Consider the following 24281-nt stretch of genomic DNA (forward strand, 5'->3'; position numbering starts at 1 on the left):
AGCGAGGGTGAACACAAGGTCAGACATATGCCTGTGGGCCACATCTGCCCCACACCTCAGGATTAGGACTGGGAGCTCACTCAGTGTTCACTTTTGTGGGGACAATTCTTTGCGGGAACTCTAGGCTTCCCCCATATGGCTCCAGAAACTCTTTTTCTTCTCCATCTGCAGAAAGATGTCAGAGTTGCAACCCTTCCCATGGCTGACTTCTCCAGAAGTTGGGGGGCCTGGCTTGGACCTCTGTGGGTTTAGGGAAGTGGAAGGTCCTGGTTCTGGTGATGGCTGGGGACAAACAGACTAACTTCCTCTTCTTCAGGGAGCGGAACTCTGCAGCTGGACACCTGAGCACACAAGCTTGAAAGATGCAAGCCCGCCCCCCAGTGGTCATATGTCAGAACTGCAGCTTAGCCTCGCCTCGCCCTCAGGCCTCTGGTCCAAGCCCCTGTCTAGCTGCATTGGCCAGGTGGGATCCCGCGGCCCCCATCTGTCTCTGAAGGCTTCAGGTACCCAGGTGAAAGACAGGTGCCAGTCCCACATGAGCAAAGAAGCATCAAACTGCCACATCCATGCAAAAATGCAGACAAACCTCTGCCTTTTATTCTGGTTTTAGAAAGAAGGATACATGTTCAGTGAGGTCAAATAACCCACTCAAGGCCAAGCTTGTATCAGTCCTGGGGCAAGTCACCTTGATCTGATACTAGGTTTTCACTTATTAGCTGCACATCAGTGATGTGACCCAAGCTGCTTTAAAAATATTTATCCGTGCCTCTGACCCCAAACTACTGAATCCGAATCCCTGAGCAGAGTGGGAGTGTGTCTTCCACATGCCTCTCCAGCAAGATGAAGTGTGCCTCTGCCCTAACAGCAAGGAGCCAGAGGACGGGGCTGTTACCTCCTGGAGGCCATAGGCGGATTCCATAAAAAGTGGTCAATATCAGTTGTGAAATGAATGAATGAACAAATGTGTGAGTGGGTGAACAAATGTTCTGAGGTCCCAAGGCTCTGACAGCCTGCACACACAGCGTTCCACACCCGCACACAGACACGGACACGCACATTCAGATGTGCACGGGCACCCGGGCAAAGGGAGACCCAGCCTGGGATCCTGCAGGGGGTCCCAGCTGCGCCAATCCCCCTGACCCTCGGTTCCTTGCACACACGTGCACACCTCCTTCTTCACTGGCCTGCAGTTACTGTACACCGACTGAGTACCCGGCCCTGCCCTGAGCTGAGCCCTGGCCAGACAACCCCTGTGGTCCCCGAAGGGCCAGCCCCACTTGGTGGCCTTCCAGGCCCCAGGGCTGGTTTCTAGCATGGATTGGGAGGAGAGGGGCCCCGGCAGGAAGGCTGGAGAGGCCGTGCGTCAGCCAGCAGGCGGCAGCCGGGCAGCAGAGGCCCCTCTTGGCAGGCAGCCTGCTCGCACACTTGGCTGAACAGAGACAATGGTGGCTGCTTCTCCATCCCAGCCTCCTTCCCACAGGCAGAGCCCGAGGTCCATGAGTGTCCGGAACCTCCCCCAGAGCCCAGCTGGGAGGCAGCCAGAGGGCAGCACAGGGGGACTTCCCAGGAAGGGCAGCAAAGCCCCCTGAGAGCTGGCAGGGGGGTGAGGGATTCTGGAAGGGTCCCTGGTGCCCCTCCTTGGGAATGCAACTTCATGGGATGGGCTGCGTGGAAGGCAGCCAGGCTTTCACCCGGCCCTCACAACTCCCAGACTAGCTCCTTCCAAGAGGGCCCCCAGGGGATATATCATGGCCTCTTGCCCCTCAGCCTCTCCCAGGTCTGAACCTGAGGGACCTCCTTCCCTGCTCTGAGGAAACAAAGGCCTCTTGTTCCCAGGGCTCTCCACAGAGCTCTGGAGGCCCCATGCCCTCTGGCCTTCACTGACCACCAATGGTTCTGCTCTGATGATTAGCAATTGGGTGTGTGGGGTGTGGCCTCTCCCATCTGCCCCAGGTGCACGGGTGATTGCGGCGGAAAGCACACAAAGGCCTGGGGCCCCAGAGTCAGCATCACTGAGTTTGTCCTCGAAGCCCCAGAAGCCCTACCTGTCAGGGGGCAGGGCCAAGCCACCCCGCTGTCTCAGTCACCTGAGGCTGCCTGGGTTCTCCCAGGACCTCTCATCCCAGGCCACCCGACTCCCAGAGCAAGACTGTCCTCAGGGCTGTGGCTCCTCTGGCTTGACTGCCCAGAGGCTTCTGCTGCCCCAGCCTCCCTTCTGGAAGCTCAGGGCCCACGGGTTCTTGGATTCTCAAATGAGTGCTGACCTGCCCCCAGGCCCAAGCAATGTGGCCACTCTAGACTGTGGAACAGGGAAGGGTGACATGGGAGCGCAGCCCACCCCTTGACCTCTGTCCTCCCTTGGGAGTGAGCAGGGATGAGGGCAGCTGGGGGCTGTCGTTAGGGTGAGCACAGCAGTAGCAGGAAAGCTCCGGCAAAGGGGGCGGTGAGGACTGCAGAGGAACAGGGGCTGTCCTTCAGCAGGAAAGGGAAGGCCTCCTCCCCAGTGCAGACCCGCTGAAGCAAGTCTCCTCCATGGGGTCTTACCTCAGGTCCCTTCCCCCACTTCTAGACCCCGGAACTCGGGGCCTGAGTCCGTGAGGCGGTCCCAGCTTCAGAGCTGATTGCGGTTCCTCTTGGGTATGATCTTCCGGTAAGTTCTGCGCTCTGAGATGTTGCGTTTCACCTTGGCCGTGGTGGGGGCCTCCTCCTGGTGCAGGGATGGGCTGGAGTGGGACTTCTTCAGGCTGGGCTTGGGCTCCTGAGCGCCTCTGGCTTCCTTCCCCAGCTGCTCTTCCCACAGGTCCAGGTCATCCGAGGGGCAGTGCAGACGGGCCACCAGCAGCTGCACGTAGGTCTCGTAGCGGGTTTTCTGCAAAACACGGCCGTGCCCGCTTAACACCAGCCGGGCTTCTGCACAGGAGGAGGCCAGAAGCATGCAGGGCAGACCCCTCCCACATGCACAAAGCTCTGGACAGTAAAGATTTCTGCAGAAAGAGGGCTGGACCCACAGCCAGTGTCTGCACTGAGCTTGAGCAAGCCAACTTTGCAGAACACGGCAGCCACATCGCCAAACCCTGCAGTTACCTGGATGGGGTTCTAACAGCACCCACCAGCCCAGCCTTGTTCTAACAGCCTCCACCTTGTAGCGCTGTAACTAATGTCTCCAGAATGTGTTCCATCCCCGAGACACTAAAAGATCCATAACCCGCTAGGCCTGATCTGTGCGGCATTGCACACAAACAGCTCACATCTGTACTGAAGCCTAATTGAGTCTGAATCGCATTTTAACAATTGGCATCTGGAGAGCGGGATGCTAACCACCTTCATCTGTTTAACACTCGGAAGGCCTCTGTAACTAGCAGCCTTCAGATACGGGTCCCCGTGTAGTAAGTGCCTGCTCACCCTGGGTGCCTGGGTGGCCCAGGAGTCCTTTTCTCCACTTAATCAAGAGGGCAAGAGGTCTAGAGAGGGCCCGGGGTTGCTACAGGTTGCAGCTGGTCATAGGTAGGGAGAGGCTAGAATTCTGCAGGCAGAGCTGGGTCCTGCCCCCCCCCACCCCAGGACCTCTGGGAAGTAGTGCACCTACCAAACCAAAGGCTGGGCCACGAAGGCAGGGAGGGGACAGCACGAAGCCCAGCACACACAGCCAGAGATGACACAGGTGCTCCCTTCTCTGGTCTCTGCCTCTGAGTGGCTCTGACCCTCTCTGTTCTCATACTGCCCCCCACCATCCCCCTCCTGCTTCGGGTCCCAGAACGTGCGCACTGACCATAGGCATAAAGTGTAAGGGGGGATGGGGAGATAGAATGGGGGGGGTCAGGGGATAAAACAGTGCAGCATCAATCAGAGGGGTGAAAAGGTCCTTGGTGAAGGTTATAAATGGGCTACAGTCCTGACTGGAGTAGGATGTGAATTCATGGGGTTTGGACACATTGTTTCATTCCTCCTTGCCTGTTTCCTCCTCTGTAAAGTGAAGATCACCCCTACAGCAGTTGTTAGACAACTAAACAAGGTAATACAGGCAAGTATGACAAACGCCATAAATACTGCCTATTAGGACTAGGCAGGTATTAGGGGAAATAATTAAACTAAAACACAGTTTTTCCTTCAATTTAAGCGAAGTCAAATACAGTCCACTCTTAGGTAAAAGAAACTGACCAAACGTCTCCTGTGAGTGTTTCCAGAAAAGCAGTTTCTAGGAGCCCCCAGGACAAGAACTGAAGGGGTCTGAGTGCACACGGACACACACACTTTGCGCACAGCCCTGCACATGAATTCGCACACACGGCCTCCCCCAGTCCTGAGCCACCTGGGCAACGAAAGCTGCAAGGCCGGATGCGGCCACGAGAGGGCGGCAGAGAGCCCAGCCGAGGGGGTGGGAAAGCCCAGCGAAGGCGGAGACTCCGCAGCCTGACCTCATACTCCAGGTACTCCTTCCTCAAGCGGTACTCCTCCAGCTCGCGGCCGCGGCCCCGCCGCTCCGGTAAGTTCCTCTGCAGATCCAGCAGGTCGTCGGAGGCGGCGTCCAGGCAGTTCTCGTGGGATCGATGCTGCTCCTCCTGGGAGCGGGAGGCGGAGAGGGAAGCTGTCCCACCGCACCCCTATCCGTTCCCAGCCCGAGGTGCGCAGTCCACCATAAACCTCTCAACATTCTGGACCCAGGTGCGCAGCCGCCCACCCTCCCTTTGTTTCCGGGCCCAGTGCGCAGCCCATCCCTCTCCCGGTTCCTAAGCCTGGCGCGCAGCCCCGCCCAACCATCTCCCACTTCGTCCCGAGGCTGAGCAGCCCCTTTCCCCGCCGCACCCGCCCGTTTCCGGGGCCCCCAGTACCAGGGAGCTCTGGGCGGGACCTATAGGCAGGATGGGCCGGACGAATCGGCGCTGGGAGCCCACAGCGGCGGGGAAGGGCGGCGCAGAGTGCGTGGCGGCGGCCAGGTTGATGCGCACGATCCAGGAACTCATCTCCTTCGCGGTGCTGAGGGCAGAGGAGACCGTCAGACCCCAAGGTGACAGAGTCGGCCCTGCCCCTCTCCCCCCCACTCCCACCCCAACCTCCTATGGTCTGCACAGCCTTCCAGACTCAGGATTCAGCGCTTCAAAAAGCCAGAAGCCCGCCCACCAGTCGAGGTGGTTGACCTGTGCTGGTGGCTTTTATCATCAAAGAGGAAAATCTAGGAAGGCGAAAGATTTTTAGATCAAATGGGGGGGGGGGGGAATCGATCACTAGAGGCTTCCTGGAATCCTGGGTTCAGAAGTAGGAGGCTCAACCAGGCGCTGGACCAGGGAAGAGGCCCAGTTGGAGGCAAAGTGGGCGGGGTCGGGGGAACAGGTGCGGCCCAAGGACCCCTGCCACCAGCATTGTCCTGCTTCCACCACAGCCATCAGAGGGTGATGAGCGAGGAACCAGGGAGAGGCGAGCCAGGGCCTTGCTGCTGGTCCATTCTCCCCCGCCCCCGACTTACGGAGCCTGGAAGAGGTAGAGGCGCCAGTCGGCAGTCCGCAGCTGGAAGACGTGCGGCTTCTTGGTGTAATGGGTGGCCGGTGTAGCCAGTGAGTGGTGCACCCCCACGGGCTCGTCCACCATCTGCCCCACCAAACTCTCCCCTGCAGGGGGGCAGTGGTCCTCTCCCTGGGGGGGGGGCACAGGGGCTCAGAAAAGAGGTAATCATCAATTGCCCACCCTCTGAACCATTCTGGGCCCTTCCCTGCCCTGCCTGTCAGGGCCATGCACCCCCTCCCTACCTTCAGGAAGTAAAGGACCATCCCTCGAAGCAACGTGTGGAACATCTTCCAGCCGCGCTTGCCCCACGGCGCTGCCCCAGGAGCAGAACACAACCAGACTCAGACACACATGACCCCTCTCCCCAACTTCGTCCCTCCCCAGGTGCACATAAACACACAGCAACATGCCAGCACCACAAGACACAGTCGCAAACAAGCAGTGCCACGCCTCACACCCTGGAAGTTGCACTCAAGCCCCACCAACAACAAAAGCAGATGTCCACACCGACTGTCCCCTCTCTCGACACTCCCACCCATCCTGAGAGGCACAGGGGCTCAGCTCCTCGTGCAGAAGAAGGGTCTCCGGGGTCAACTCTCTACCTTGCTCAGGCCCTGTGGCTTCTTGAAGCCAAATGCTAGTTCCCCTGTCCGATCCATCCAGGACCCCATTAATGTTCTGGTCCTGTTGCTGCCCTGCTATAAAGCCTGCACCTGTCCACACTGAGGCCGGATGTACCTTCTGCTGTTTTGTTCCCAGCAGACTATGCCTGCTCCTTTGTCTAGGGGGGGATGCCCTCTGGCCTCTTCCACCAAGGTTCGGCTCAGATATCATCATTTCCCAGAAGCCTCACCCATCCCTGTCCCCCACACCTCACCCCCAAGTCTAATCAAAGCCTGCCCCTCCTCCACACCCCCATACTTGATCTCCCCCTCCCTATACCCCTCAGCCATTTCCACCTTTTATCCCAGACACTGATGTGCTCACCTAACCTCCCCCTTACCACGAGGACCTGGAAAGCAGGGAGTACCTAGGTATGTCTTATCTCTGTACCCCTGTCCCTGGCGTCTTACCTGGTGCCCAGCACATGATCCCCATCAAGGAAGCAACAAAGGCTGCCTGTCCCTGACCCTGACCGTGCCAGCCCTCTGCACCTCAGCCCCCAGGTCACCTGCGCCAAGCCACTTGGCACTCCCACAGGCACGCACACACTTGGGTTTGATGGTGGACACGAGCCCTCCACGCCACAGGGCAGCAGATACTCACTCTTCTTGCCGTCCGCATCGTGATGCATCTTCCGGGCCAGGATGCCCTGCTTGTAGGTGGGCGCCGTGGGGTTCTGGGCCAGCTGCAGGAAAGGGTTGCTCAGCTTGCCAGTGGGGGGAGACACCTGGGCCTTCTCTGGTCGGCCTGCGTCTTCTTCATCCCTGGACATCAGAGAATCAGGTTGGGGGTACTGACCAGGCAGAGGCCACCAGGAGGTGCCCATGCACCTGTGCCCCAGGATCCCCAAAAAGGAGTCCTTCAAAACCAGCCCATCCATTCCTGTCATCCCCACCCTCCACGGCCCCTGGCTTCTCCAGGTGTTACCTGGGCTCCTTCACCCCTTGGAGACTCGCCCAGCGCCCAGCCTCTGGCTGGGCCCCGCTCAGAGGGGAACACTGTCCAGCACCTCTCCCAGGCTCGTGCAACTCTCAGGTAGGCGAGTGGAGGGAGGACAGGCCCAGGGACGGGGGAGAGGGGCAGGCAGTGGAGAGAAGAGGGACTGTCACTTACATAGCCCATTCAAGCTTCTCACTTCGGATAGACCAGTAGAGGGCCTAGAACAGAAGCACACAGTGGGCAGGGAGCCTCGACCCGTGGGGCCCAAATTCTGGCTGGCCCAGGTCAGACAGGGCCAAGCTACAGTCTGCCTCTTCTACCCCTGGCCCAGCTGCCTTCCTCCTTGAGTGGGAAGCAGCTCCCGCATGCATCCAGCTACCCACGAGTGCAAGCGTGCAGCCACGGACGGAGCGGCCATGTGCCAGGCACCGTGGGAGACACTCCAGACAGGATGAGCAAAGCAATCCTAGTCCCTACCTGAGCTTAGGGAGGCCTGAGCTAGTTCTCTGGGAAAGGAAATGAATCATCTAGTACCATCCTGCCCTGAGGGATGGGACAGAGCAGGAACAGCCGACCAAGGTAGGGGTGGGGGTGGGGAGAGCAACAAATGGATGGTGAAGGAATGAGTCAACAAGGCACGGGGACATGGAAATGATCTGACAGAGTATTCATGTCCATGCAATCTTGCTTGCCTTTTTAGCCCCGGCAATGTCTAGCAGGATGCCAAGCACACAGCAAGTGTTATAGAAATGTCCACCATGCAGACAAAAGAACCAGTGCAGGGGCGCCTGGGTGGCTCAGTCGGTTAAGCCGCTGCCTTCGGCTCAGGTCGTGATCTCAGTGTCCTGGGATCGAGTCCCGCATCTGGCTCTCTGCTCAGCCAGAAGCCTGCTTCTTCCCCCCTCTCTCTCTCTGCCTTCCTCTCTGCCTACTTGTAATCTCTGTGTCTGTCAAATAAATAAATAAAATCTTTAAAAGAAAAAAAAAAGAACCAGTGCCTTGCTGCATATGAAAAGCCAGCCGTGTGCCCCGCGTGCTGTGCTAGGCCCCTGACGCCCTTTATTTCATTGTGAGAACCACGCCGTAATGTAGTCGCTACCCCAGGAGAAACTCGAGCAAGCCAGGGGGTAAGCTGCCCAAGACTAGAGTTCAAACCCTAGAACATCTGGCCTCTAAGTCTTAGCCTTACTGGCACTTGAAACTTTGCCCTTTGCTCATTCCAAGAACCAAAGACCCAGTGCATCTCAAGACTCCCCATGCTCAGAATCACCTGGAAACTCCAGAGAACATCTTAGGGGTCCCAGCCCCAGGGATTCTAATTCAGTAGGTCCAAGGCAGGGGGCCTACAAGTTCGCACAAGCCAACAAACTCTAAGGTGTGGCTGCTGCCGGCTGGGACGCACACTCTAGTACCTTCCATACACAGGCCATGGCCTCCCAAGGACATTGCAGCAGAGCCAGGCCCAGGCTGAGCATCTCCCCCACTTTTCGGGGGAGATAAAGAGCTACAGAGGGAGCCCTAGTATCACGAGCCCAGGGAATAGCCCCGTGTGCTTACCTTCAGCAGCTCCTTCGGGAAGTTCCCTCCGTCTTGCAGGCCATTCAGGTTGGTGATAAATTCCTGGCAGCTCATGCTCTTCCCAATGTTCTGTGGCCATTGAGGGAAGTGAGGCAACAGGCACACACTCCCCACCCCCCACAGAATACCTCCCCCTACCACCATTGGCCACTCTGGAACCTTCTCCAGTTCTCCAGACCTACGTCCTCCAGAGCCCTTCCATGACCCCATCCCAGGCCTCTGGCCTCAAGCTCCCCTGTGCCCTCACCTGTCCGTGCAGGTCTGTGTTGAGGAGCATGATGGCACAGGTCAAAGTGTGAACGGAATCTGTCCCAGAGGGAGGCGAGTGGAGAGAAAGCTCCTTAGAACCAGGACTCCTGCCTTTCCGCTGCCCAGACTGGGTGGGGTAACTGCAAATGCTTTTGGGTCTCCGTGGCTCCCCAAACACACACCCATGAGCTGGTACCCAGTAAATGCCTGAGCAGACCCAGGGGACACTTCCATGCCATCCCCCAAGGCAGCCCAGCGAGCCCTGCCCTCAGGGCCCGCCCCCTCCCTACCTGCAGAAGGGAAGGCCCCCGGATTGCAGTAATGGAAGCGCTTGGAGAACTGGTAGAGGATTCGCTCCCGCTCCTGAGTCTCCCCGCTGAGCACCAGGGCCTGGAGGAAGCCCCTGGAAGGAGGACCAGAGTCCAGGACAGGGCCCAGGCTGGGGTAGCCAGCAGGCTCCAGAGCTGGGGTCCAATCAGATTCCGGCCTCACCGGGGCCACCACCTCCCAGCCATCCCTCCTCTCCAGAGAGGGCCTGGAGGCCTTACCGGAGGGCTCGGTCCAGGCTCTGGCCTCCAAACTGGAAGAAGGACAAGTACTCCTCAGCCACAGCCCTACTGAAGTCATTGCTGCAGAGAGGAAACAGGAATGACGCCCGCAGTGGGGGGTGGAGGTGGAGGTGGGGGTGGGGGGGTTGTCTGGGCTGGGGCTGCAGATGCCAAGGGGCCCAAGGACCCATGCACATTCCCAGAGGGTGAGAGGGCAAGGGAGCAGCCGGGGTCTGGTCTGCCGTGGGCACCGTCTACTGCTGAGTGGGGAGCACACGTGCAGTTGGGTGGGGGGCAAGGTGGCCAGGTCCGGTGGCGCGAGGCAGGGCTCAAGAGTGTGGAGAAGGGGTGACAAGTGGGACTAAGAGGAAGCGGCAGGCACTGCCCAGGGACGGACTAGGACAGGATCGAGGGGATGAAGGTCAGCAGTGGGGCGGCTGGCCGGTGGACGGAGTCTGCTGACCGTGCTTCCTCTCCCGACACAACCTCCAGCCTTGCTCAGGGTCAAACCCCCTTACTTCTTCTGCAGGTAGGCGGCCACTTCAGACTTCCGGAAGCCTTCCAGGTGATAGAGGCGAGAGGCCAAGTTCCAGGCCACCTTGTCGCTGTTGACACCATTAGCCAGCTTGTCTCCAGTCTGTGGCCTCTGGCCTTCCTCCGGGCACTGCGCCTGGGGCATGGGGCTCTCGGGAAGCCTGCGAATGTCCAATAGTGGCCTCAGACTTCCACAAGGGATGGACAGGTGGGGGTACTGGGTCAAGTGTCCCTCCAGGTCAGTCATGGAAGGGGTGATCAGCAGGGGAGCTCGAGTGGTGGAGGGAGCAGCTAGACCAGGGCCTCACTGAGGAAACTCGTGCCTGGCCTGGCCTGGCCCGGGCACTGGGAGCCAAGGGCACCTCCCTAAGCGGGAGCCAAGCTTAGCACACGGCGCCTTCTCAGGTCAACCACAAGGACATTCTGAGTCTAACTCACCTTAGGCAGCAGGTGCAGCCCTCTGAGGATGCCAGTGGTACTGAACCCATCCCCAGGAGGGACGGCACAGGTCTCCCCGACCCCCACCAGCCACTTGTCTCCCTCACCTGTCCTGCCCCGCTCGTGATGCCCCCTTGCCCCCTCCCCCTCCCTGCCCCAGCCCCAGGCTTTCCTCCTAGAGCTGTAGCCAAGGAAGGTGCAAAGGTGAGGGGAGATCAGGCTTCAGGCATGGTGACAGCTGGCGGTGGGGGTGGGGGCGGTCACACACTCGGGGAACACTCAGCATCTGACACTCAGAACTTTGGAGGCAACCAAGCCCAGTCTCTGCCGGACTCTTCCATTTCCCCAGCAACCCGACCACTGGGGCTGGGGGATCCTCCTTATGGGGTATTGGGATAGTCCATAGCCCAGTGACCAGAGTTAGGCAGCTGGACAGGAGCAGCATCAGCAGCACCTGCAAATGTTCACGGGTAAACCGACACTTATAACACGAGGCCACACCCGACAGTCCCTCTGCCCGAACACAAACGTCCATCTCTGCCCCTGCCTGGGCCATGTCTTCGCAGCTCATGCCTCCCTGAGGCTCCTGGGGGTGTAACGGCGCCCCGCTGCAAAGGGACAGACACATCTCGCTCCCCCCCCCCATCAAAACACAGGGCTTCGTGAAGTCTGTGTTAGTGAGGCCAGAAGATTCTAGGAGTCGCAGGAAAAGCCACTGACAGACAAGGAACCGGAGGCGTTAGTCCAGTGGGCCGTTGGAGAGGAGAAAAATGACACGCTTGTCACAGCTGAAGAGCGCTGTTTGATAATCAGCGGAGCGCGCCCAGAAATGACCTCATGGATTAGTGTTGTTACAAAAATAGTATCTAGATGGGGAGTTGCTTTTGGGGAAAAAATAATGCAAACATAAACTGTCATGGGATTGTGTACTTTAAACGGGTACACTGTACAGTCTGTTAATTATTTCTCAATAAAGCTACTATAAAATTTATTAACGGAGGTGTGGGGCCTGCTTGGGATTCTCTCTCTCTCCCTCTCTCTTGGCCCCTCCCCCTCAAAAAAAAAAAAATGAAACTAATCGATTGGAATGAAATAAAATGAAACAATAAAATATGATAAAAATAGCCTCCATGACCTCACTGTGACAGTCAAGCACACAGGAGAGCGCCCATGGGACCAGCACACTCGGGTCAGGAAAATTAGCTCAATATTGTGCTGAAAATAAGACTGAACTTCTTTGTGTAATGATATTTAGCATCCTAGCAAGAAAAGTCCTAATTGATCCTTTTTTATTACTTACTATGAATATATGGTTTTCATTTCAGGTGGATCTACTTACTTTTCTCTTGGGCTGAACTTGACTTTAGTTTTGGTATGATGAGCCCTCTCTTCTCAGATCCGGAAGGACTCCCCACTGATTCCCAAGCCTCCCAGCACCTCCAGAGACTGAATGGTTTTCCAGATGCATGAGAGAGATGCTTTCGTTTTGACACTGCCTGAGGTTCTGTCCCCATCACCCCGTGACACAGAGATAGGGTGGGGGGGAGGGCCGACCCTCCAGTTAGTGCAACCCGAACAATTACGGTTCCCCCTTGCCTCTTCAGGAGGTGCCCTCCTTTCCCAGGTGGAGGCCCCAGGCGCTGGCAACCCCCTGCAGCCTCCGGAAGGAGGCAGACATCTAGCTTGGTTTCCCCGTGGTCCTATTCCTGCATCTGGCCACAGATCTGGGGCCATTTGATCCTGCTATGGGGTCCCGAGATCCTCTTCCTTGGTTCCAGTCACAACTGCCCTTAGGGTTCTGGCTTTCCCCCGAGATCTGAGCCATACCCTCAGCCTAAGGCTCACGGATGGGTTTCTCCCAGACACTTCCTTCAAGTTCAAAGCACTGTGTCATCCCCCCCCATCACAAGCTCTGACCTTCCTGCTCCCCACCCTGCTTAGCATGACACCCGTTTTTTCTGCGTACAGGGCCCTTGTCAGGGCCCCCAACACCTCCCCTCCTTCTCTCCTGGTGTCCAGGCTCTTGGGGCATTGCCAAACCACGCACAAATCTTGTCCGGTGTGTAAAACTGTCTGCTTTTTGGTTTCTCGTGCTTTTCAACCCTCCAGTGTTGCTCAAAGCTGTAGGCACCCAGTCATACAATCCTGGCTTAATCCACGTTAGTGTATTAAATCCCAGCAGGCATTTCTCATGCTCCATCCAGTCCAGGGAATTCTTAAATGTATCCACAATTAGAAGCCAGAGAGCGGGTTCGTCGGACACTTACCCTGCCGCAGAGGTCAAGCACACGCCAGGCTGGACGGCTCCAGCCTTGGCAGTCCCGGCTGGGCCTTCACTCTTCACTTCCTCCCCTGGCTGTGGGGGTTCTCCTGCCTCCTCTTTCTCCGGGAAGCTTGGCTCTGCCCCATCTGTCTCTAAGAGTGAAGGGCATGAAGCATCTAGTGTCCGCTCGGGAAGACTGCTGAGCCAGTTGGGGCCCAGGGGCGATGGGCTGCCTTCCCGTGAGGACACAGGGCTGGGCCTGGGGCCAGGGCCTCTGCTCTCAGACTCGGGGCTGCTGGGTTCCGGCGATGAGGCTGGGCTCCCCCAGGGGCCAGGAGCCAACGTGCGCAGAGCAGACTCCTGGGGACACTCAGCATCACTGTCACCTGAGGAAGAACATGGAGGAAAGCTGACATGGGGTGAGAGGCAGGCTGAGGGCCAGGGGGCCCCGCAGAGCCAGGAAAACAGCGTGGAGGGCCACCTTCGCGAGCTCCCTTCCTGCAGCTCCACCCCCTGGAGCTGGGCAGCACGTTCTGTCCCTCCTCCGGCTGGGGACCTCCCACATGCGGAGGCAGCGGGCAGAAGGCTCCTAGGACTCCAGACCCGAGGCAACCCTGGGGGTTCAGGGCTTTCTAAGCCACTAGGACCCAGGCGTCAGAAATGTTGAGTCTTTGGCACATTTCTTTGTGAATTCTATAAAATGAGCATTTTCAAACCCATTGTATGAATGAAGTCATAGGAGAAGGTCTGCCTTCCACACGACACAACGGGACTTCTCAATGCTGTCTGCGGATCCAAGGACAATCTTTGTTCCCCCCCAGATCCAAAGCCTCCCGCACCCAATTTCCCAAAGCTCATAAAAGATCTCACCTTGGTCCTGGGAAATCAGAGGCACCCCAGGCCAGGAAGGACCCTCTTCTGTCTGCCAGCCTTCCGGGCTGGGCAGGGCCTGTTGAGAGAGTCACAGGATCTCCGTGAGCCCTAGAGGCACTGAGAAGGGGGGGGGGGGGGTAGGGGAGAATGACTTTGAATATCCAGGGCCCTCCCTCCCTGTTCTCTTCCCACCTGGCAACAGAGCCCCAGTCTCATCCCGGGCCCTCAGATCAGAAGAGGAACCCTGGAAAGAAGACCTGCATCCTAGGGGTACTGGTGCCCACCCTGAGAATCGAGAATCACTGGGGCTCACGTTCCTCCAAACAGATGGGGAAGGGGAGGCCGAGAGAGGGGAAGTGACTTGCCCAAGGTTGCACCGGATGCCTGGCAGAGCTGGGGTCAGATCCAACTTGTCCTGTTTCCACACCAGATGCCGCAGATGGGGCGGGGCCAAGACTGTCCCCCAGAGAAGTCTTAGAGAGAAAGAGAGGCAAGAGGTTTGACCCAAGGGAAACTGTTCTTAGGGCTTTTAATGCACCCCCTAGGCCTCGGGAGCCCCTCCTCCATGCTCACTGATTTCCAGTCTTCTCTGTCCCCATCTTCCTCCCTCCGTGGTCTGCAGTACCAGCCCAAGGACCGGCTGTATTATAGAGAGGGTGACAGCGCCCAGGCACTGGGGCAGAGCAATGGCCACTTGCTGTGAGGATGGGGCTCCCAGGCATCCCCCTGAGGACCCCAAGGACCCTAGAGCAACAAGGTCACAAGAATGCACTCTCACGGGACAGAGCCACAGCACTGCAGCCTTGGGGTTGGGGGACACCGACGGTATCTAGCAGCTCCTGTTATCTTAGGGTCAGGTAGGAGATCTGCTCTGGGAATGACTCTTCTGCATTTTCTCTGGGACCAGAGAGATTAGAAAGTTATAGCCCCACTCTGCCATCTTGAGTTTCCTTATCTCTTGAGCAGAAGGTTCCCTGGGAAAACTGTGCTCCCTACCATCTCATGTCATTTGTCCCCAGAACTCAGCCCAGTTGCTATTGAGGATCTCTGCCATTGTCATGAGGGCCCAATCTATCCACCCTGGGGAGTGGGGTAGAGGGGTGGGAATGAAAGACAATGAACCCAAAGTAGCCAAATGCCTAGATCTCTCAAGAAAAGGCCAGAATCTTAAAACAGATATCTCCTGCCTGGGGCAGAGGTCATCTGGCCTGTTGTGGTTGGGAAAGTCCTGGAGGTGGGAGGGGTCGAGTCTAAGAATGGCCTGGAACACACAGCCTTGAAGGAGCTGTTTGTTCTCCAAATGTGTCCAGACACAGTCCCTGGAGCTGCTAAGATAGAGACATTTGTGGACTTAATTGCCAGCACGTTCCATTGACATCATGGTATTTGTACAATGTCCTGTAATTCTGAAGGCCACACTGGGCCTGCTTTTCTGCTATATTGCTTCAGGATTCCAAAAGGCCCTAGCATTGAAAATGAGTGTTCTGGGCCCAGTGACCACAGAGAATAGCCCTTCCTTCCCTGCCCTTCCCTGTCCCTACGCACAGGCTTGGGTGGGTCCCCAGGGCTCAGCTTACCTCAGTCTCCCCACAGTCAGGAGGTGCTTCAGGGGTCCCCTTTGTGGCCTCATTCACTACAGGCCACGAGAAGGAGTGAGGTTTGTAGGTGGGTACAGGGAACGGAGGCGTGGTGTGCCCGCTAGAATCAGCTGTGCCAGCCCCCAAATCCAGCTCGCTGTCCAATTCCCATAGGACGCCCCCTCCTGGGAGAGGAGGCTCTAGGATCTGGGGACACTCGGGCTTGGGTCCCCCATCCATGCAGGAGTCTGAGAGCCCCCAGGACAAGCGAGCTCCAGAAGCACTGTCCGAGCAAGGGCTCTCCAAAAAGAGGGGATTGTCAAAGAACAGGCTTTCCTCCTCGGCACCCCACTCCGGGGAGGAGTCTGTCCTTCCCTCCCTGGGCCACAGGGAGTGCTGGTTCTCCCCCTCAGTGCCACTGCTGTCTCCTCCTGGAACCTCATCCACTGGTGAGTCATCCACCGGTGAGCTAGGGTGGAGGCCTGAGCCCTGGGGGCCTGCGGGGCTGGAGGGGAAAGCAGGGAGCTCCACAGGGGCAGTGGGGAGGCAGCACCTCAGCTCAGCCCTGAGCCCCTCTGTCTTCTCTAGCTCCTCCTCCAGGTCCAGGACACACATCTGGGCCTGCAGGATGCCTGCCCAGAACACCACCTGCGTGGATGTGCTCTGGCTCTGCCTCGGGCTCCCCAGGGGATGGTTGTTCCCCGGTGACTCGGGAGGCGCTACTTTGTGCCTGGGCTCCTCCTGGGAGGAGCTGCTCCCCAAGTGCAGGGGCTCCATGCTGGAGCCCCCAGGGGGAGCATCTGGCTTCATAGAACTGGGAGGCTCCAAGGCCCAGGTCTGTTCTCCATGAGGTTCGGGAGGGTCGGGAAGGCTGCATGTGTCCCTCGGGTGGGCCCCTGGGCCAGTCTGCAGGTTGTCTCCCAAATAGAGGTTGAGAAATTCCATGGGCTTGGGGTGTTCCGAGAGTCTGTCGTCTCCCATCATCCAGCGTGCAAGCTGCTCTGGTGTCCCCAGAAGTGTCTGCCTTCACAGTCCCATGGTGTGGGTCCGGGGTAGCACTGGTGACAGGTGGGTGGGCTGCGGGGTGGGGAGATCCACACGCCTACCCTGGAAGTGCTGAAAGCAAATGTGTGTTAGCAAAGTGTGCTCAGCCCCTGGAGGCCCACGTCTTGTATATCAGACAGGTTTCTGGAAGCTTGCCACAGCCCCGGCCCTGGCCGAGGGGCGTGTGCCCTCCACAGCCTTGCCTGGAGTGAGGGAGGCACTAGAGACATTGTCCCTTCCCAGCCCCGCCCCCCCACTGCTTGCACCACTCCGGCCCTGCTCCGGAGACACCTGCCTGCTGGCTGAAGGTGGCCCAGTGGCCTCCCTGAAAAAGATAAAGGGGACATCTTCTCGGGCATTAGGGGCGGAGAACTTAGACACTGAAGTGGCTGGTGGCAGGAATGGCAGGTAGACGTCCCTCAGAACAGCATGAAAGCTGTGGTACACCGAAAACACAAATCAGCCAAGAACATGGGAGCCACACAGACACAGACTCCAGGCCAGGAGCCCTGAGGGAGGCACAGGCACCCAAGAGAGGAAGGTACAGGCCGCCTTATTTCTACTTCCCAGGCCTCCTGTCCTGCCTCATCTCAGCTGGGGGCCCACCCACCAGCTGTGAGGGGAGGGGGGGCCATGGTGGAACCCATGGGGGCTGTACCACACCTGCTCAGACCTGCCCCATGCATCGACCACACTAGTACCACGTGCATGCAGCCGAGGAATCTTGAAGCGTATTTTCCAGGAGCACGTGTCTCCCTCCCCTGCAGGTAGACAAGTCACACGGCTCTCTGGTGGCCCTGCTTCTTCAAAACAATGGCTTGTTTTGGTCCCATGGACACCCGTTTCTTACTGGGTAGAGGATCTCAGGCAGCTCAGGGTTAAGGCTATGGCCCTTCCAGCACAGTATGGTCCCCTGACCATACTGCAAAGAATGCACCCCTGACTCCATCACATCTTCTCCGGTCCTCTCTTTGGCCCACTTCCTTCACTCAGCATCTGCACCCTGAAGTCTTATATGCACTTGTGTGCTGTATTAAACTATTTGGGGGAACAAGGGCATAAAGAAACACACACCTAGGGGGGCCTAGGTGGCTCAGTGGGTTAAAGCCTCTGCCTTCGGCTCAGGTCATGATCTCAGGGTCCTGGGATCGAGTCCCGCGTTGGGCTCTCTGCTCAGCAGGGGGCATGCTTCCTCCTCTCTCTCTGCCTGCCTCTCTGCCTACTTGTGATCTCTGTCTGTCAAATAAATAAATAAAATCTTTGAAAGAAAGAAAGAAAGTTAGAAAGAAAGAAAGAAAGACACACCTTCTCCCAACTTGTAAACCACCCCCTAACTCTGCAGCTGCCTACCTATGGGCCCACCATCAGACACTCAATAAATAGGAATCCCCAGGGCTGGAAAACCAGGGTCAGATGAGGGGCCTACTGTCCAAACCTATTTCCTGAGGTCACCTAGGAAACATGGCTTGGCACTGCGCCCTCTTTCAGGAGGATGCCTGACAGAAATGACACAGGACCACCATGAATTTCAGTTTCTGTTCCTCCTGAGAGCCTCTGCCTAAAAGTCCCTCAGAAATAGAACCCCTTTCTGGACTTTTCCCTCTCTGTCCCAACCTCCCACCCCCACCCCAGTCCTACCTCGGAGCAAGAATATATCATTGCTGAACTCAGGCCTCATGGTCCTGAACTTGCAGGCTTTCCCTGGGGAAAGCCAGCCTTCAGGGCCACCAGGTTCTGGCAGTGACTGTGGAAATTGTGCTTTCTCCAAAGCTGGGGCTGTTGCTTATTTTTAATCTTGGATACAATGCTCTGCTCTGAATCAAATCAGGGTGCACTGGTCTTGCCCTGGGCTCTTCTTGCATGGGTCTCCTAGCTTAGCCTTGGCTCCTGCTCAGTTCTTTGTCTCCACTCCCAGCCCTGCCCCCATTTATAGGCTGAGGATGCATAGGCTTTGCTCCCTAAGTCCTCAGCTGGCTCCTCAGAGGGCCAATCCCAGAATACCTCCCTCCCCCTAAGCAGCCGTCCATTTTCTACTCTCCATCCTCTGTGTAAGAGAGCTGCCATGGTCCTCTATCCAAGGGGGAGGGAGGAGTGAGTCTCACAACCCACTGTCTATACTCGGGCAGCCCTTCCAAATCCATGCATTCCTCCCCAGGCCAGTGGGAAAGAGGAGGGGAGATTCCTCCACTGCAGCCTTCTCGAGCAAGCAGCCCACAGGGTACTGGGAACACTGGGAAGGCAGTTCCATTTAGGAGCCAGAGGACAGAGGTGGAGGGAAGCACCTTATTTATAGCTCTCTTCCCTCCCTCCCTGCCAAGACCTGGTGTATTTGTGCTTGGCCGGCCCTCCTCCCCACACCCCTGCGCTGGTTCTCATTCCTCCACATGTCCACACATGGTAGGTGACTGTGTGTCAGCCTCAGGAGCGTGGCCTTGCGCCCATGAGAGCATTTTGCCTGGATGACAGCACTCCCCCTACTCTCCTTTGTGAACTCGCTTGATGGGAAAAGTTCAAACGCCCATAACTGGAATGAGAAGAGCTACCAGCGGCCCATGGAGAGGACATCTGCCATTTGTATGAGACAAGAGTCCCACGTGTTCCTCTTTGCAAATACATACATCTAAATAAATCTGTGTATAAAGTAAGGAGCCATAAGAGTAGATGTTCATGAATCTGCGAGGCATCAAAGGTCACTGAATCTGCCTGCCCAGAAGAAGCCAGGTGATCCTCAATGCGCTCCAGTGGGAAAAAAAAAAATCAGAGAAGCTGTCGCAGCTTTCCAGAGACCAAAAAGGAGGGAGCAGATTTCTGGGGCCCAAGGAGTCTAAAGGGCCTGAGGGAGGTAGGGATGGGGCCTGGGGAATGAAGGGAAGCAGACAGACAGACAGATGGAGCATTGGGTGGGGGAAGAGGTGCATGGTTTGGTTGGGCCATGACTCCTCGGAATCGATTAAACTCACCCTGGCTCCACCCCAGCCCTCACTCCCTGTCTCAGAGCATTTAGCACAGGGTGTGACCGCCAGTGCTTTCCCGCATGCTCGTCTGCATCCCCTTCCCAGAATGTGAGCACCAGGAAGTCAGGCTCCTCGTGCTTCTGTTCACCTGTCCCCGCACAGAAGTACCTGAAGGACTGAATCGGTTGCGTGCACATGTTACGCCCACACCCGCCTCCAAAGTTCTGGGTATTCCTTATACTTCAGTTCAAGTACATTTGGAAGTACGTTTGGAAGTTAAAGGTCAGTGTCGCCTCGAGAAGTTCCGGATCACCCATGGGACACCTGGGGGGATGGTGACAGAGCCCACTGGACAGTGTTCCTGGCTCTAGGTTGGCCATTCCAAAGGGGCAGCACACAGCTCCACAGTATAGAGCAAATACACATACAGGATGCCTAATCTTTGGGACATGCTTATACTAAAAATTTCCTCTGTTTAACTGAAATTCAAATTTAATGGGCATTCTGTATTTTACCTGGCAACCCCACGTGCAGCTCACGGGGAGGGGAAAAGAACGTACCAAGCCCTCGCAATGCAGCCATCATGCAGCTCGGTGCTTTAAGCCGTGAGCTCATCTGCAGGTCTGGACAGCCACCCCACACACGAGACAAGTGGTAACATTTCCTTCCTACTAAAAAGGAAGCAAAGACTCAGAGACTGTCAGAAATGGATCCAGGGAGCTCAGCTAGTAAGTAGGCGAGCTGGGGTCTGCATCCAGGCCTGTGGCTCTCTTAAGCATCACTGTCTCTCCCCCATACATACATCAATTCCCTTGGGCCTTTGTGGATTGAATGAAGCATGAATTATTTTGAAGCAGAGAGTCTCTTGAATTCATCGGTTTTACCAGTGTCCAGTGCAGTGCCTACTTGACTCAGAAGAAGTGGTACTCTGAGTTTGTGGAATTCTGTGGTACAGAATTGTGGTCCTCTGAGTTTGTGGAATGGAGAAGATGGATGGATGGATGAATGGATGCATGGGAGGGACAGCGGGTAGAAGGGAAGAATAGATGGATGGATGGAAAGATGGATGGATCAATGGTTGGATGGAAGGGAGGGATGGATGGAAGGATGGAGGGGAAGGACAACGGATGGATGGATGGATGGGAAGGAAGGATGATGGATGAATGGATGGATGGATGGATAGATGATGGATGGATGGATGGATGGATGGATGGGAAGGAAGGATGATGGATGGATGAATGGATGGATGGAAGGATGGAGGGGAAGGACAACAGATAAATGGATGGATGGATGGATAGATGATGAATGGATGGATGAATGGATGAATGGATGGATGGATGGATAGATGATGAATGGATGGGTGGATGGATGGATGGATGGACAGATGGATAAAAGGGAAGGATGGAGGGATGGGTGGATGGATGATGGATGGATGAGTGGGTGGGAAGGATGGATCCTCAGAAAGCCCCTCCTCAACGATCTTACTAGAGGACTAGGAAGACTGAGGCTTAGAGGAGATTAAGCATCATTTTGACCTCACGATTTCCTCCCAAGGGCAGTCTGCCCATGAATCAATCACATCGTCCTCCCAGGAAGCCCAGTGCCCTTGAGGCAGAGCTTTCCCAGAGGTGAGGTCCTGCCAGGCCAGGAGCCAAAATGTTCCTATGGGTCCTGGCTCCCACACAGCAGCTGGATAGAGAGGAGGAGACGCGAGGAAGACCCACCCATTCAACCACCTTGTTGGGGCTCTCTGCCTGTGCGAGGCCACTGTCCTGAGGATTTAAGAAGTGTCTCTCCTGCCCTGCCCCCTTTCTTCTGCTCATTCTTTCTCTTTCTCTTCCCCGTCTCCTTTCTCTTTCTCATCTCCTTTTTAAATTGTTCTTCCCTAAATGAAGCGATAGGATGAACTGAGGGGTAAGGTCACTTCCTATGGCCATCACAGCAGCCCCACCACTCAGTTGAGTGGGGGCAGGCTGATACGGCCAGGGTCAAGGGTGGGGAAGGGCTTCTATTTCCCAGAGGGAGGGTGGCACCTTTTAGGCAGAGGTGGGCCAGGAACTGGAGACCAGAAGCTCAGGTCTCCAGCGCCTAGAATTTTCTTGGTTTACTTTCTTTTCTCAGCCCCGGTGTTCAGTGAAATCTCTGTTGAAATGGCTTGTCTCAGGTATCCTAACCAGAATGAAGGACGAAGAAGGCCTGCCACATGCCTCATAAGGTAGGTTTTGTTCACCTCCAAAATAAAGTGGCCCTCCGATGGTTTATGGAATGGAAGGATAAGTTCCAGGAGAAGTGGAATGATTCTGGAATCCAACAAAATGCTCTGAGCTCTTCAGACAGTGAGAGGAAGGAATGGGAAGGAGCTGAGGCTGGCGGAGAGGGAGGAGGTGGCGGGGGGGACACCCCCTCTCTACCTTAGTGAAGAAAACTGCTGGGGCCAAGCAGCGCCTGGCTGATGGGAGTACAGGACGCAGAATCTGACTGCTGGGGGATCAAGGGGGCGTAAATCCCTCCATCCCTACCTGACCTTGCCCTGTCTTGAGTGCAACACTGTCTTGATCTTGGGGGTGAGGAGACCCGTTGGCTCCTGGATTGTAATTTGGAGAGTGTATTTGCTTTTCACCACCCCTGCCCCCGGCTTTCTTCTTGGGCACAAGCCTGTACCCTCTAGTACAAGGAGACCACAGGAGGCTGGAGGAGAGCCTGCCCTGAGGAAGGAGATGGTGCCTTGAATGTCTGCAGCCCCGCTCTGCCTGGAGGCTCACGGACGAGACTCCCTCAAGTCCTGCCTACAACTGACAAGCTCTGTGACTCTGGTCAAAAACTTCACCTGGTTCTTTATCTATAAAATAAGGAAATAAGATGGAGTCAAGCTATTCTATACATCTGCGGTAAAGCAGAATGGGTCTGGGAGCTGCTGCTGCTGGCCCGGCCCCCTGGTAGGTGCTCAGAAACAGCATGTCCTGCTCAAGTTCAACTTTGCTCCTTTGCTGGTCATTCAAGAAGCCAAAACAAACAAGCACACAGACAACCCTCCCAGTGGGCTCCCTGGGCACTCAGCCTCCTCCTGGAGCCTCCGTTTACACTTCCAGACTCAGCAGACATTCCTTCCTTTTGCCATGGCAACTTTTCCTTCCAATGGAAAAAGCAAAGGCTCCTCGCCCGCCCCGGGGATTTAGGAGGCAGCCTGTGCCCACACAGCCCTCGGGAGAAGCCCCGTGAGGGATGTCACCCTGGAAGGCAGAGGAATAGAGAAGGTTCTTATCTGGAGTTACAAGACAGATGCTCCTGCCTGAACCTGGGCCAGGGCGCCGTGAGAGACAGCACTAGGGGCAGCCCCACATCCTGCCCACACGGAAGAAGCCTTCATGCAAGTGTGCACCGGCAGGGGGGGGGGCGGCGGGGACGGCGGGGGGGTCAGTGGTGCTGAGGACCCTGCGGGGGTGGGTGTCAGCTGGGGCTCAGGCAGAGAGAGAGAACAGAGAGGGTGCAGAGAGGATGGGATATAGAGAAGATGAGGGCAGAGAGGGTGGGGGGAAGAGAGAATGGAAGACAGAAAAGATGGAGGGCGCAGAGGATGGGACAGAGATGCTGGGGTATAGAGAGAAGGGGGCAGAGCACCGATGTGTCTCCAGAGCAGCTGCCCCCTGGGAAGGACGAGGACCCCGAGGAGGGCTCAAGGCCAGGCTGGACCACTCTCATCCCTTCTTGGGTCCCCCCTCTCCTTCCCCAAAGAGCCCACAGCCCAGGTTCTAAGCCCTGTGCTGGGTGGTTCCTCATCTGTAGAAAGCAGCAGTTCTGGGATGTTCTGAAGCTCCAGAAGGCTGGGGAGACAGGACCCTCTGAGGCAGGTTGCTTTCAACCTGGATAAGGTTCAACAGGCCTGAGGGGTATGACTATCTGCTGACAGGTCACTCTCCCCTGCCTTTTCAGCAGAGGAGTGACACCAACCATACGATCTTAGGCCCTAGGAGGACCTTCCCTCTGGGAGACTCCTGTCTACCATAAGGATGACAGCTACAAGCAGAAGGCCTCAATGTCCCACACAGGGAGGCATCTGCGAGTAAAATGATGGCCGTCGCACCTAAGGTCAATGGGTCGAAACATCGGCTGCCCTGGCAAGCCAGCTACTGGCATCCCTAGCACCAACCCAGCCCCTCGGAGTGCGGCAGAAGGCAAGGTAGAACCAGGAGCCCCCTCATGGTGGATTCTGTGTCTGATCTCCCACAGTGACTACACCCAGAGCTGCCCACCCCCACCCAAAGCCCAGGCCTGCCTGGCTTCCTTCTCTTCAGTCTCTCCAAGGCTCACTGGAGGCCTCTGGCCACAAAACCCCTCACCGGGCACCGCCCCACAGTCATCACCAGGGACCCAGGGAGGCCCACAAGAGCTTCAGGAAGGAGCCCCCCCCCCCCGTAAAGGCAGATTACCCCCTCTCAGCGGCTCTGGAGAGGCCAGGGTAAGTGGGGGCCAGATTGGGAGGGGTAGGTTGAGGAAGGAGGGGGACAGCAAGAAGGAACACGAAGGTGACAGCTCCAGTCCCGCCAGGCCCACAGAAGGTGCGGACACAGTGAGCCCACAGAGTCCTCCTTCCTGTCCACCTGCCCCAGCAGCTACCACAAGGGCCCACACGGGACTCTCCGCATCCCCTGCTCCCCCCGGCTCCCTCCCGGCCGCCACCCCCAGCAGCTGCCCCCTGGGAAGGACCACCTTGCTCACCTCCAAAGGCCCCTGGAGAGGGCAAGCGGGTCTTCCCGATACAAGGGCCGTTCACCAGTGAATGGAGAATGTGGCTGCCGGTGCTTCCGACTTCCGCTCCCCTCACCACCACACACTCAGCCCTCCCACCCAGCGGCCTCCCCAGGGCTCCCAAGCTGCTTGCCACCTCACACTTCCTGCCCACAAGACGAGCGCCTCCATTCCTAGGCCCACTGCCTCTGGCCCCCTTCCCCAGGCCGCCCGCTGCCTGGAGGCCCCTACCCTGCACCAGGCCCAGAGAGAAGCACCGACGCCCTTCTCCCCAATCAAGGGCCCAGGGAGAGAAAGGGGAAGGTGCTGTGCCTTCTGCTGTGGACAGGCCCCACCCCCTTCCTCCCTGTGGTTGTCCCCAGGTTCTCATCTCTGC

The 24281-nt window shown here is 57.1% G+C and overlaps 1 protein-coding gene and 1 long non-coding RNA gene across 6 annotated transcripts in view; one reads left to right on the forward strand and one right to left on the reverse strand.

The window, feature by feature from the left end:
* Positions 1 to 563: 563 nt before the first annotated feature.
* Positions 564 to 24281, reverse strand: part of PSD4 (pleckstrin and Sec7 domain containing 4) — a 35689-nt gene continuing 11971 nt past the window's right edge. Inside the window, exons 1-18 of one of the 5 annotated variants that reach the window (XM_013051239.2) lie at positions 23876 to 24207; positions 19720 to 19827; positions 15162 to 16277; positions 13950 to 14057; positions 13582 to 13660; positions 12716 to 13097; positions 9995 to 10171; positions 9477 to 9557; positions 9219 to 9331; positions 8927 to 8985; positions 8659 to 8748; positions 7276 to 7319; positions 6766 to 6926; positions 5742 to 5812; positions 5462 to 5628; positions 4830 to 4974; positions 4416 to 4559; positions 564 to 2869 (exon numbers count right to left, since the gene is read on the reverse strand). In XM_013051239.2, coding sequence (XP_012906693.2) covers positions 2612 to 2869; positions 4416 to 4559; positions 4830 to 4974; positions 5462 to 5628; positions 5742 to 5812; positions 6766 to 6926; positions 7276 to 7319; positions 8659 to 8748; positions 8927 to 8985; positions 9219 to 9331; positions 9477 to 9557; positions 9995 to 10171; positions 12716 to 13097; positions 13582 to 13660; positions 13950 to 14057; positions 15162 to 16145 — 3063 coding nt within the window. In that variant the 5' untranslated portion in view covers positions 16146 to 16277; positions 19720 to 19827; positions 23876 to 24207 and the 3' untranslated portion in view covers positions 564 to 2611. Of the gene's footprint in view, positions 2870 to 4415; positions 4560 to 4829; positions 4975 to 5461; positions 5629 to 5741; positions 5813 to 6765; positions 6927 to 7275; positions 7320 to 8658; positions 8749 to 8926; positions 8986 to 9218; positions 9332 to 9476; positions 9558 to 9994; positions 10172 to 12715; positions 13098 to 13581; positions 13661 to 13949; positions 14058 to 15161; positions 16278 to 19719; positions 19831 to 23875; positions 24208 to 24281 lie in introns of those variants that run through there. The other 4 variants (XM_013051238.2, XM_045079130.1, XM_004742398.3 and 1 more) reach the window with 4 other exon arrangements.
* LOC123391755 lies at positions 4865 to 7950 on the forward strand. Its single transcript, XR_006606461.1, has 3 exons — positions 4865 to 5005; positions 5378 to 7197; positions 7802 to 7950. It is a non-coding gene; the product is annotated as an uncharacterized LOC123391755 (long non-coding RNA).

This window comes from Mustela putorius, unplaced genomic scaffold (assembly GCF_011764305.1).
Source record: "Mustela putorius furo isolate JIRA1106 unplaced genomic scaffold, ASM1176430v1.1 tig00000281_pilon_pilon_pilon, whole genome shotgun sequence".
NCBI classification, from domain to species: domain Eukaryota; kingdom Metazoa; phylum Chordata; class Mammalia; order Carnivora; family Mustelidae; genus Mustela; species Mustela putorius.